Source organism: Lepidochelys olivacea, assembly GCF_965140295.1.
Source record: "Lepidochelys olivacea isolate rLepOli2 genome assembly, chromosome: 6".
NCBI lineage: Eukaryota > Metazoa > Chordata > Testudines > Cheloniidae > Lepidochelys > Lepidochelys olivacea.
The window spans coordinates 26,632,349-26,645,328 of NC_140416.1; the positions used below are offsets into that span (position 1 = coordinate 26,632,349).

Genomic DNA, 12,980 nt, shown 5'->3' on the forward strand with positions numbered 1-12,980 from the left:
TCCTAGCGACCTGACCCGCTCCACTACTTGGCTGCATCCTCGCACCGAGGAGCCCGTCAACTCCGGCCACATGATCCGCTCAGGTGGGTGCCCGCCTGGGGGGGGGAGGGGGGGTGTCGCGTGGCGGGCGGGGGAGGAGCGGGTAACGACCGTTGTGTGGCGGGGGCGCGGGGAGGGGGGCATCTCGCGCCCTTCCCAACCCCCCCCCCCTTTCGCCGGACCGGGAGGCACCTTCAGGGCACCAAGTTCTCACTCCCCCCTCTGCCCCCCTTTGTTCTGCCTCCCCAGATCTGCCCCGCGGCTGGGAGGAGGGGTTCTCCGAAGAGGGAGCCAGCTACTTCATCGAGTGAGTACCTCGCTGCCCGGCCCCCGCCGGCGGGGCGCCCCCCCCCATCCGCCCCCGGGGCGCCCCCCCCCATCCGCCCCCGGGGCGCCGCGCGGAGGGAGGGAGGGAGCCGCTTGTTTCACGGCGCGCAGGGGGAGGGTCGGTTTCTGCGTGTGTGAAATGGTTCCCGCAGCCTACGCTTGGCTCCTGTTTAATGATTACCGGCAGGGAAAGCGCAAAGAAAGGCGGCGGGGAACTGGTCGCTTGGAAAGGGGGGAAAGGACCCGGACGGGAGATGGAAATCCAGAGTCTCTAGCTTTGTCCTGGGCCGGCTCTTGCTCCCCCTCTCCGCCCCCCATCTCCTTTGAGCTTTCTCTGTGTATTTTCTCCCCCCGTGAGAAGCAACAAGCTTCACCGGAGGCGGGGAGGGACGTCTACTCTGGGTGGTGTTTACATTGCAGGTGGGGGCAGCTGGGGCTCTCGCTTGCTGCGCTGGAGTAGCGCGCGGTGGCTGAAACTTGGCGGAGTGTTTTGCTCCCGCTGAATGGAACGTGTTTGGAGCAGCACCGCAGCAACCAAGTGTGTTTTTGAAACAATGCTGCGTGAATGAATAAGGGCGGCTGCGGCTTTTCTTTTTAAATCCGAGTGGATTGTAGTCGTTGGTTAAAAAACAAAACAAAACAAACGGCGGTGTATTCTCAGGATGTTTCTGCGATGAGGCTTTAAATCATAAATGACAGTACAGTAGGATGGGAGGTAATTGAGAAGTGTAACTTTATTCAAAAGCAAATTAACAAGATCTGGAGGACACCAGTGCTATCCTAAAAGCCGGGGTGTGATCACAATTAGGGTGTTTGGAAAGCTGCCGAAAATGTGGGGTACATTGTGTAGGTGTTTATATTTGGGTTTTGATGTTCTTACAGGGAAATTGCAGATGTGGTGTATAAATAAACTCTTCTTCTTGCTTTACACTAGTAGTAATTATATGGATAAGTATTGCAAAGGGGAGAAAGTGGCCTGTCTGTTGTTCAATATAAGCCCAAACTAGGATAACTCTGTCTATATTTCCATGTACATTATGCTAGACCCCCTGCCACCCTGAATCAAATGATGAAGGTGCCATAATGAATCTATATTTAATACCTACATTGATCTTGTATAGGCTTTGCATTGCTTTTCTCTCTGCCGCATAACCCTATTCATTCCTCCACATTTTTAATCTACTTTTTAAAATCTGTGTTTGGGAGGAAACATGTTAAAGTGAACAATAAACTAGAACAGTTGTGGCAGTGCAGTAAAATGGAGGATCTTTATGTCCTAAAAGAAAAAAACCCTCTACCCCTTAGATCTGAAGGAAGGATATTTGCTGCGGGGAAATGTCAATTCTGCAAAACTTGATCCTCTTTCAAAGCTGTGATGCAGCATTACCAGTCACTTCCTGCAAATATTCAGGATGTAAAACTATTTAAAAATAATTGATCATATGTTGGCCGATACAGGTGAAATAGTTCAGGGATGTTCCAAAGTTAAGAAGATCCCATGGATACTATGCACTGAGTATTAGAGCATGCAGCAGAAGTGAAATACTGAGAGGTTGACAACCCAAGGACACAATATGCCTTCAAACTCCTAGGAGATAAATGAAGATCTTAACCCATACGTTGAGTCATTCTGAGGTTGTGTACCTGAGGACAGGTGGAGTGGCTTCTGTCTCCTTTGGTATAATAGCTTTGTTTTTTAAAGATATGTTTCTGGGCTCTTGTTTCAATTGAATAGCTTGTAATGGGAGTTGTCTACTGAAAAAGTTTGCCTCTTGGGCTAGGAAATTTCAAGAAAATGGCTGTCATTTTGCATATCCTATGGCTTTCATGGATGATGTAGTGTTTTTGGGGTGTTCCCAGAAAACCAGTTGTCATTTTACTTATGCAACATATGACCTTTGAGATCATGTACTTGGATTTGATATTTATGAGATGCCTTAGTCATTTTTGTATGCTACAAAATGTTTTGGGTAATTGAGTACTTCGTGTGTTGGCATTCCTTGAAAAACTCCTGCTATATAGAAATTTATTTTCTGTCCTTCTACATGTGTAATGATATATAGTGCCTAATAAGCTTCAGAGAGATTTGTAGGAACTGGTGCCATTCTGCATCTGCTATGGATGGTTTAGGGGGAGAGAAGTAATCAGTGTTTGTAGGTTGTCATTCCATGAAGAGAGGTTCTTTTCACTTTGCCTGTGCAGACTGCCACAGGACCTAGAAAGTCTTACTTTGGGTTTCTATTCCAGGAAACGTCTCCCAAAGTTCACAGTATATTCATATTCTTTTTTTAGTTTAATTTATTTTAGTATAGTATGTTTTACTTCTGTCCTTTTGCTCTCCTTCATAAACATTATTTCTCCCGTTGTAGTTTAGTTTCCCATTCTGACTTTCTTGAATAATTGATTGCTGATTTTAAGTGTTGACTTTATAAAGGAACACAATTAAAACTTTCCCAAATTGTCCCTTTATCAGTGACTCATCTCTGAAAGTTTCATTTATTCTGGATGTTGTTAATCTCCATTGTCACTTGAAATAATTTAGGAGAAGAATATATATACTTTACACTTTGCGGATTAACATACATGATAATTAGATGCACCTCACAACCATTCAAACACTTTAAAGTTAATTCACTGCATTATACATTAGATGCCATGCAACATTGTTGGTAACTAGTAATACCTTAATGTATACCAGAAAATATCTTACCTTTTTAATCTTGGATTAATAGTGCAGTAACATGATCAGGGTAGTAAGAAGGCAATACTTTGATTCAAAAGTAAGGAAGAACTTATTACTGTTTAACCCTGTTTATGGTCTGTTTGCAATTAAAAAAATGCACTGACTCTAAAGGCTTCACTTGGTGATGGGGACTTTAAAAAGGACTCCAATTTGCTTCATCATTATTTAGAAGCTTTGACAATTCTGCATTGTATTACAGATGTGTAACTGTTTTTTTTCTTTTTTTTTCAAAAGGCAAGTCTGTTTCAAGATGTGGCAATTCTATAGTTACCTGCTTCCTACTATTACTTTTAAGATAGGATCATTTTTTTCTTGTGTAATCAACAAAAATTATTATATTAAGTGGGGGAAAAAACACTAACAAATGATAGAATAGATTCTTTCTTGAAAAGTGAATCCTTTATGCAATATTTATTTTGACTCTTGAAATTAGAATATCAGTAACTGAACACTCCAGTTTTTTTGTTGGGCAATTTATTGAAATATGTGGAAACACTTGAATGTTTGTTATGTCATTCCTCTGTACTATTGGTTAAATGAACACTTCTTAATTAACAATCACACTTAGTAGTTTTACATTTAAAATGAGAAACAATTGAAAAGGATCTTTTCTTCTAGTACCTGTTTTAAAACATTTTACTTGATACCATCTTTCAAGCTTTGTTAACCTAGTTCTTTAAAATGTCAATCTATTCAAGTTTCAAGGAATACAAATATTGATAATGTTAAGCAGGCTCCTTTAAAAAACAAAACAAAACCCCACCCCAAGTTAAGCAACCAAACTCTCCAGCGTATTTTTAGCATTTATATAAACTAAGTAGCAATAATAATGTGTCTAACCTAATGTGAAGCAAAATTGGTTGTATTTTCTAGGGTAAAGCCTTCTTGAGTTCAATTTTTGATTAATGAAGGAAGAAATCTATATCTGTAAGGCTGATTAACATTTTTCATCTCATGGGGTCATTGAATGCTGATTTGTGACATAAAAATTAATCAGACCAGTTGAGGAGATGCCTTTCTAAAATGCTGAAAATTCTTGATCTGTTGTTAGAGTACATCAACATCAGATAAAGGAAACAAATCCTTTTAAACACATTGATTCTTTTAAATTCTGCCTGATTAGAATTTATTAAACACACAAGCTTTGTGGAGAAAAGTTGAAACATAATTATTTAACTTGTTGAATTTATATTGCTCTGATTTTTTGAAGACTGAAAACAGAGAGAATACAGTGATTAGGGTCACAGAGCAGTGTGCTATGTTTAGAGAAGCATTGATTGAGAAGTGATACTGCAATTTGTGTTTTCTGCCTGGGAGCAGCATGGTAGGTGGATCTATGAGAGCAGAGTAGAGCTTAAATTGGCATTATTTTCTGTTCTCTAATGATTGGTAGCCTCAAGGACCTTTTGCTTTCCATCTAGTCATTATAGGATGAGCACAGCATTAATGAATGAGTGCAGCTGTAGTAGAAGTGAATGAAAGCCCGTTTAGACTTGCTCAGACTGGTTTCAGAAACCTGAGTTACTGGCATGGGCAGGTGAATTGGCTTGGTAAACTCCCTGCTTGGGGTAAAGATAAGGTGAATGCAGGGAAAATACTGAAACAGCTGATTGAAGAAGATATACACATACTTAAGCCTTAACGTGTGTTCATTAGGTTACTGCCTCCACTAAACATCTAAAGGACTTTTAAGCTGAACGAGAACTGGAAGTTCTGTAAATTCTGTTCTTATGTTGCCTTTTTATAGTTTATTAAAAGAACTGAGAGGTATATCTATGTAAAATGCTCTGCCCTCCCAAATAATTCATTTGGATAATTGTAACCGGTCTTTATCTGCCTGTGGTAATACAGAAATATGTATATAACATACCAGAAGAAATTGTGTACTACAGTATTAAAACCTTCGGCAGTAGTGAATAGAATTGACTCTAATGGAACTGGTATGTTTAAATGGCTGCTTTGGTATTGAGAAAACATAGCTGGAAATCAGCACTTAAAATAGCTCAAGATATTTCATCATTGATTTGTTTTTAAGCAATGTCTTTGATCTGTGGCTTATGTACCAACTTTGACTCTTCTTCAGGGAAGATTGATCAGAGCAGAGTTGTTTGTTTTCAGCTAGAGTGTCATTGTTTATAACAACTATGGTATTATTCTTATTGTGTATTCAGTGTTTTCCTGTGTGCTGAAAATATGCATAGCACACCTTTCAGGTGTTTTAGAAACACATGACTCTTACTAAATATTACGCAAAAAAACTAGTTCGAAAAAACATTGTTAGGGTTGCAAAGATAAGCAGTCAAACGTTAGGAAATACTGGAATTCTGGTTGCCTGTGCAACCTAAATTCAACCTCCAAATGCTTATGATGGTATACATGATGGCATACTATTATTTTTTTTCCTCCACAGGACCCCTGCTATATTTAGTGCTCAGTTAATGAGCAGCTATTCAACATTTTATTCTCTCCTCCTTGCTTAGTGGGTACCTGTAGGCCTTAGTACTACCCTGTGAGTAGATGGGAGAATATGTGGTGGTGGGGGCAGTAGGGATGTGCTTTGATAAACGGTCAGATCTGTGCATCCGATGAAGTGAGCTGTAGCTCACAAAAGCTTATGCTCAAATAAATTTGTTAGTCTCTAAGGTGCCACAAGTACTCCTTTTCTTTTTGCGGATACAGACTAACACAGCTGCTACTCTGAAACCTGTCAGATCTGTGGGCTGTCACAGAGGACTTGTTGAATCTGATGGTGGTCCAAGATGCTTTCCATTCAGGCTAACTGAGGGAACAATTAAATGTCCCTTTTTTAGTGAGAGCTGAAACAGTAGAAGTTACTGCACAAAGACTAGACTGAATGCAAATTCAATATTACAACAACATGGGTTGTCGTAATATCAAATTTAATTTTAAAGAGGTTTAAGAAAGAAAATTGTATTTAATTAAAATAAGAAAATCTAACTTTTAAATTATTTTTGTAATCATTTCGTTTTTGTGAATTCTAGAGATCAGATGCATTGTCAGGCACCCAGAAAATAAGGAACTCAGTTAGTGACTACCTGTGAAAAGTTGTGATTTAAATGACTTGGCTAGAATTACATAGAAACTCTGTGGCAAAGGCAGGGATAGAATCTGCTTCTCCATTGCAGCATTCATCTGCCTTAACCATAAAATCATCCTTTCTTTTCCTTCCTGCAATTTCCTGTCTTATTTACTACACACCTTCCAGCTTTTGCAGCAAATGAAGCGACAGCCTTCTTCACACACAACCCTGATTCATCCCCAGAGCAGGTCCATCCTGTGGAAAAAATAGTCTGTGGTCATGTAATCAGATTGTATCATAATGTGTATGCCCAAGGGGGATGAATTATTAAGGTTGCACGGGCTACTTTAATTTGGGTATTTCCTAGGTTTTGATCATTTGACTTTGCAACCTTAATATTTTAGAGAGAGAGAGAGAGAGAGAGAGAGTGTGTGTAAAATACATTTATAGAGTATAGCATTAGGTTGTAAGCTCCCAAGGTAAGAGACCTGTTTTCCTATTTTGCTGTAAAGTACCTAGCATACTTGTAAGTGCTGTATTTAAACGATAAATAATAACTTGAATTAAAGCACATAGGATCCAAAATCTGGTTGACTGTGTGTGTTTTTGCTAACAGTAAAAGTTCCTTCTTGTTTAAATGACTTACCACCATATGTTGACTGCACTTCGGACATTTTTTCTTTATTTTGAGTTCAAGGTTATCATGAAAGTTATACTAAAAAATATCAAAGCATAGGCTTCTAAATTTGTTTTCTATATTTGAGGTAAATATCAATGTCCTAATTCTTACCTATTCTTCAGGGACTGTGTTTTAATTTTGGTTATTTGAAAAGGGGCATTTCTGGTAATATGCTTCTGTGTTTATAATAATTTTGCCTGCAGCTATGCAATTCTCTTAACTTACTTGTAGTTCTGAGAGAATTGAGTGGCTAGCTGATTGAGAAAAAAATTCTTGAGAGCTACAATATAAGGTACAACAATAAGGATTTTTGTTGTTCCTTTCCAAGTCAGACGATTAATTCTTTTTTCTTGTGATGTGGTATTAGTTTTAAAATATTGTATACTGGAATATCTGTAGTATTTTCTCTCAAAGTTATTATTTGGTTAGAGCTGTTTAGAAATGTGGTGGAAAATTTTTAGTTAAAAGCTTGCCAAATTTAAAAAAAATTCAGTAAGCTGTATTAGCTAGTATACCGTCTGTTTTACTGGTAAAACCACATTTCCAGTCCAGGCCAAAATATTTGCAATGTGATTTTTATTATGATGCAGCAAGTAGTGTGCACAATTTGTTGGTTGCTAAACAAAAACAAAAGGCATAGTTACTACCCTGAATAATAGAAGAGTCATGGCTTTTAATACAGCCTGTTGCTTTAATATCTCTTTGTTTCAGTCAGACTACTCCTTTTCCCACGTAGTTATGACTGACAGTTTTACAAGACTGCCCTGGGATATTGCATTCAGAAGCGGAACTTACATTTTCTACTCTAAAGTTTTACCATTTAAAAGAGAAAAAATACTTTTGATTCCCTAGAAGTATCTGGTTAGTCTCCCAACTCTTCTCTTTTTGATTGTCTGCCCTATATAAGGACATTCTATGTACTGTAATACTTAGCAAACCCATCACTCTGACTTGTTTAGACAAATGCGAAAACTACTTACTAAGACAGTATATGGTAGGGATGAGCTTTTCTGCCTTTTACATCTAATTTCTCCTTACCCCATTGCTTATATTAGCTTTATCTTTAATTTTAAAGCTTTATAAAATGAATTACAAATACATCCATGAGATAAATGCACTTGAATAGTACAGAATTTTCTGATTTATGTGTGTTTTACTAAAATTGATCTGGTCAAGGAGATTTTTATTATGTTATTTACGGTAACTCCCAGAGGCCCAGTGCTGTGTAAACAGAGGTGAGCACTCTGTGCTTTGCGTCCTTGGCTAAAGTGTAACTTTAAGTAACTCTGCATGGATTATTCAAATCTGACTAAAAGCAAAGTGAGCTGATGATTTTTTTTTACTATTTTTTAAATATGGTAGAAATATAAAACTACATAACAGAGTTATTGGCTTTTGCAAACCTACAGATTTGTTTCAAAATGGAATATGTTGTACACATTGTGAAATTGGCATTTGCCTCTCAAGTATTCTGCCTGTATTTGTGGTATCAGGTGACAATTGTAACCGTAATAGGCAACAAAAAAATTCAGATAAATGTAATTTTTTTAAGTTGGTGTCCTGTTAAGCTGCTTTTTTTGTAGTTAAGTATGTACTATGCAGATTTAACCTCTGAACACCTGAGTTCAAAGGGAAAAAGGGGTTGGTTGCCTATACCAGGGGTAAGCAACCTATGGCATGCGTGCTGATTTTCAGTGTAACTCACAGTGCCCGGGTCTTGGCCACCAGTCCCGGGGGTTCCGCTGCTGGCCTGGGGTACTGTCTGCTAGCCCTCTGCCAGCTGGGGTTCTGTCCGCCAGCCCCGCTCAGCCTGCTGCCAGCCCCAGGTCCCAGCCACCGGTCTGGGGGGGCTCTGCTCCTGGCCTGGGGTCCCGTCTGCTGGGCCCTGCTCAGCCCGCTGCCAGCCCCGGGTCCCAGCCACTGGTCCAGGGGGCTCTGCTGCTGGCCTGGTGTACTGGCCGCTGGTCCCCTGCTAGCCGGGGTTCCAGCTGCTGGCCCTGCTCAGCCCACCGCTGGCCCCGGGTCATGACCACTGCTCTGGGGGGCTCTGCTGCCGACCTGGGGTTCCGGCCGCCGGCCCAGGGCTCTGCAGCCACCCCCAGCTGTGGTCCTCTGGCCCCAGCTTGGGGCAGTGAGAGGTGCAGACAGGGCCAAGAGGGGGTGCGGCTCAGCATGGATTGCATAGATTATTATTACTGGCATGCGAAACCTTAAATTAGAGTGAATAAATGAAGACTCGCACACCACTTCTGAAAGGTTGCCGACCCCTGGCCTATACCGATAAAACCTATTACACCTAATTTCCCAGAATGGTCAGTCATGTTTGAGAGTTGGGCTATATCATCAGAGATGCTTCATGAATATCCTTTTGGCTGATTAGTAAAGCAACATTTTCTTCTTACTTGCCTGTGGATGAGGTGCCATAATACTAGCTGTTTGGATGGGGAAATAGGATTGACAAATGTCAGAAGAAAACAGTTACTGCAGAATGAAAGGACGTTTTGGTCAGAGCCATGTTCAAATGTCTGGAAAGCTACATCAACAATAAATACCTAGCTATAAAATTACTCTTAATAATCTGATTAGAGAGTGACTTTCTTAGACATTTACTAACAGTCAGTGGCTGTGTATTGATGATTTTCTAGGCCTGTTTGCTGCACCGATTATCATTAAGTCTGTTGTCCGGTTACCTGGATCATTAAGAAGAAAATAAAAGTTAATGGTTTAAATCAGCAAATGATATCCAATAAATGAACAAACGTTCCTGCCTCACTGTGCATCTATCCATTCCCATGTCTCTCTTTAGGTAGGGATTTTTTTAGATTTGATGGGCGCTGTGCCAGTTGCTTCTTAATATGAAGATTTGTTGCTTATTTTAGGATCCAAGGTAATGATCTTGTTAAATAGGGCAGTAAAATGTCTTTACTTTTTCTCACAAAGAACATTTTGTTCCTAGCAGAGATATGCCAATGGTTTTCAAACTGTACGTTGCTACCCAGTACTGGGTTGTGGTGGGGTCAACCAACTTGGCCGTTAAAAGTCCTGTCGGCAGTGCTGCCCTGCTAGAACAGGTAGGGGCGAGCCTGCTTTGACACCGTGCTGTGCCCCGGAAGCAGCCAGCAGCAGGTCCGGCTCCTAGGCATGGGGGGCCACGGGGCTCTGCATGCTGCCTGAGAACCGGGGGGCTGGGGGTGTGTGTGCCTGTGCGCAAGAGCCGTGTGGAGCCGCTTGCGCGCCTACGCATAGGAGCCGGACCTGCTGCTGGCCGCTTCCGGGGTGCAGTGTGGTTCATGGTGCCAGGACAAGCCTGAAGCCTGCCTTAGCACCCCACTGCACTGCTGACCGGGAGCTGCCCGAGGTAAGCCCCTGCCCCGGTCCCGAGCCCCCTCCTGGAGCCCAAACCCCCCATCCCAGAGCCCCCGTCCTAACCCTCTCCCCCCAGACAAGAGCCCCCTCCCACACCCCGAACCCCTCATTCCTCGCCCCACCCCGCAGCCCTCACCCCCACCCCAGAGCCCTCACCCCCTCGCACACCCCAAAACCCTTATCCCTAGCACTGTTGGGTCGCAGGCATCAACAATTTTCTTCAACTGGGCCACCAGAAATAAAGTTTGAAAACCACTGCCTTATGCTACTTGTGTACCTGAAGTTCGGTTAAACCGTGGGCATATAAAGATCTGTGTTCCATAAACATTTTGTTTGTACTTTGTCTTGGCACTTTGACTGCTGCTTTTGCCCAAATATACTTGCTCGTCATAGTTTATTTTCAGCTATCTACAGAACTCAGTCTGATCTAATCTACCTTTTTCAGTACTGTGTATATTGTCTATATTTTAAAATGGTGGCTCTTTTAAAAAAGTATAATTATATATTAAAAATATAAAATAGTGGCTTTGAATAGGCCATCATGTTGCCAAGAACAAATAAAGTCAAACCAACCTAATTTCATATTTTGACAGGGTTACTGGCCTAGTGGGTGTGGGGGGAAGCAGTAGACGTGATATGTCTTGATTTTAGTAAGGCTTTTGAAACAGTCCCACATGACATTCTCATAAGCAAACTAGGGAAATGTGGTCTAGATGATGTTACTATAAGGTCGGTGCATAACTGGTTGAAAAATGGTACTCAAAGAGTAGTTATTACCAGTTTGTCAAACTGGGAGGGCATGTCTAGTGGTGTGTCACAGGGGTCAGTCAATATTTTCATTAATAACTTGGATTGGAAAGTACGCCTAAAAAACTTGCAGATAGCAGCAACATTGGGGGTGGGGTGGGGGGAGGGGCGGGTTCGCGGGCACTTTGGGAGGTCAAGATTAGAATGGAAAAGGACCATGAAGAATTGTTCTGTAATCAACAATATGAAATTCAATTTTAAAAAGTGCAAAGTACTCTGCTTAGGAAGGAAGAATCAAATGCACAACTACAAAATGAGGAATAACTGGCTAGGTGGTGGTACTATTGAGAAGGATCTGAGAGTTGTTATAATGGATCACAAATTGAATTTGAGTCAGCAATGTGATGCAGTGGTGAAAAAAACTAATATCATTCTTGGATATGTTAACAGGAGTGTTGTATGTAGGATACAAGAGGTAATTGTCCCGCTCTGCTTGGCACTGGCGAGGCCTCAGCTTGAACAGTGTCCAATTCCGGGTCCAACACTTCAGGAAAGGTGTGGACAAATTGAAGAGAATCCAGAGAAGAGCAACAGAAATGATAAAAGGTTTAGAAAACTTGACCTGTGGAGAAAGGCTAAACAAACTGGAATGCATCTGATGAAGTGAGCTGTAGCTCACGAAAGCTTATGCTCAAAAAAATTTGTTAGTCGCTAAGGTGCCACAAGTCCTCCTTTCCTTTTTGCGAATACAGACTAACACGGCTGCTACTCTGAAACCTAAACAAACTGGGTATGTTTTTAGTCTTGAGAAAAGTAGCTGGAGGGTGACCTGGTAAGTTTTCAAGTATATTAAGGGCTGGTATAAAAGGGTCTGGATCAATTTTTTTTCCTTGTGTACTGAAGGTAGGACAAGAAGTAATGAGCTTAATCTGCACAACGGTGACTTAGGTTAGATATTAGCAAAAACTTTCTAACTGTAAGGGTAGTTCAGCTCTGGAATCTGCTTCCAAGCTAGGCTGGGAGGTTTTTAAGAACGGGTTGGAGAAACCTGTCAGGGATGGTCTACTTGGTCCTGCCCCAGGGCAGGGGACTAAACTTGATGACTTTTCAAAGTCCCGTCTAGCCCTACATTGTATGATTGTATGTTATTCTCCCAAACAGCTACGGGTGAGCTGTAATTTGTGAATTACTGAGTAGTCAAACTAACTGTTAAATTGCTGACTGCAAGTTAGCATCAAACAGATTATACTGTTGCTTGATGTGTAGTTCTATAGTAAATAAACTGCAAAAATTTAACCTCACGCTTTGGCATACTAGTATAATAGTGGATAAATATTAATTCCTTCAATTAAAGAGTCATGGTGGTAGATCCCTAATTTCATTTTGTTTAATACTGATGTAATCTGTTAGAGAATGTCCTCTTCTGGGGGGGTGGAGTATGTATGTAAAAGAAATACATTTTTATACTTTTAAAAATAGCCACCTTTTTAAAATCACAATTTCCAACTGAACTCCACTTGTTGGCTCTGCAGAAAACATTTCATTCCCATACTCCTTGAATAGGATGTAGAGTTGTCTAGCTTTTAAAGAAGTATTGAAACAGTTGAAAGTGGAGGAGGGGGGAGCTACCACTGTTGAAGTACTTGGCAGTGTCCTTTAACGCAGGATTGAAGATACTTACTTTTTATAATTAGTGTCAGCATGTTCCAATCTACCAGCTTTTCTTCAGCATGTGGTTCATGGACTTGAACAATTATCTACAGGATCCATAGAATTCCATACACCTTAATGCCCATTTCTGTGACAAGCGTTCTTGAATTCTGCAAAGGAACATTTTCTATAGCAAAGTTCCTTTATTTTGTTCAGAAAAAATATTCATAGTTTGGAAAATAGTTTATCACTAGAACCAAAAAGGTATAAGATTCAATATCAGTTCTTATAAATTGATTGTAACTTATTTTATACTTAAAAATAATAGGCCTTTTTCATATTCCTAGATAAAAACTACATTTAAACTATAGTTAAGATGATGTATATAT

At 40.7% G+C, this 12,980-nt stretch overlaps 1 protein-coding gene across 4 annotated transcripts in view; it reads left to right on the top strand.

Moving 5' to 3' along the window:
• The window catches only part of PLEKHA7 (pleckstrin homology domain containing A7), a 275,644-nt gene that overhangs the window by 221 nt on the left and 262,443 nt on the right, over positions 1 to 12,980 (top strand). For all 4 annotated transcript variants that reach the window (XM_084630059.1, XM_084630061.1, XM_084630058.1 and 1 more), the window contains exons 2-3: positions 7 to 83; positions 289 to 346. In XM_084630059.1, the coding sequence (XP_084486185.1) occupies positions 7 to 83; positions 289 to 346 (135 nt within the window). The remainder of the gene's footprint in view (positions 1 to 6; positions 84 to 288; positions 347 to 12,980) is intronic.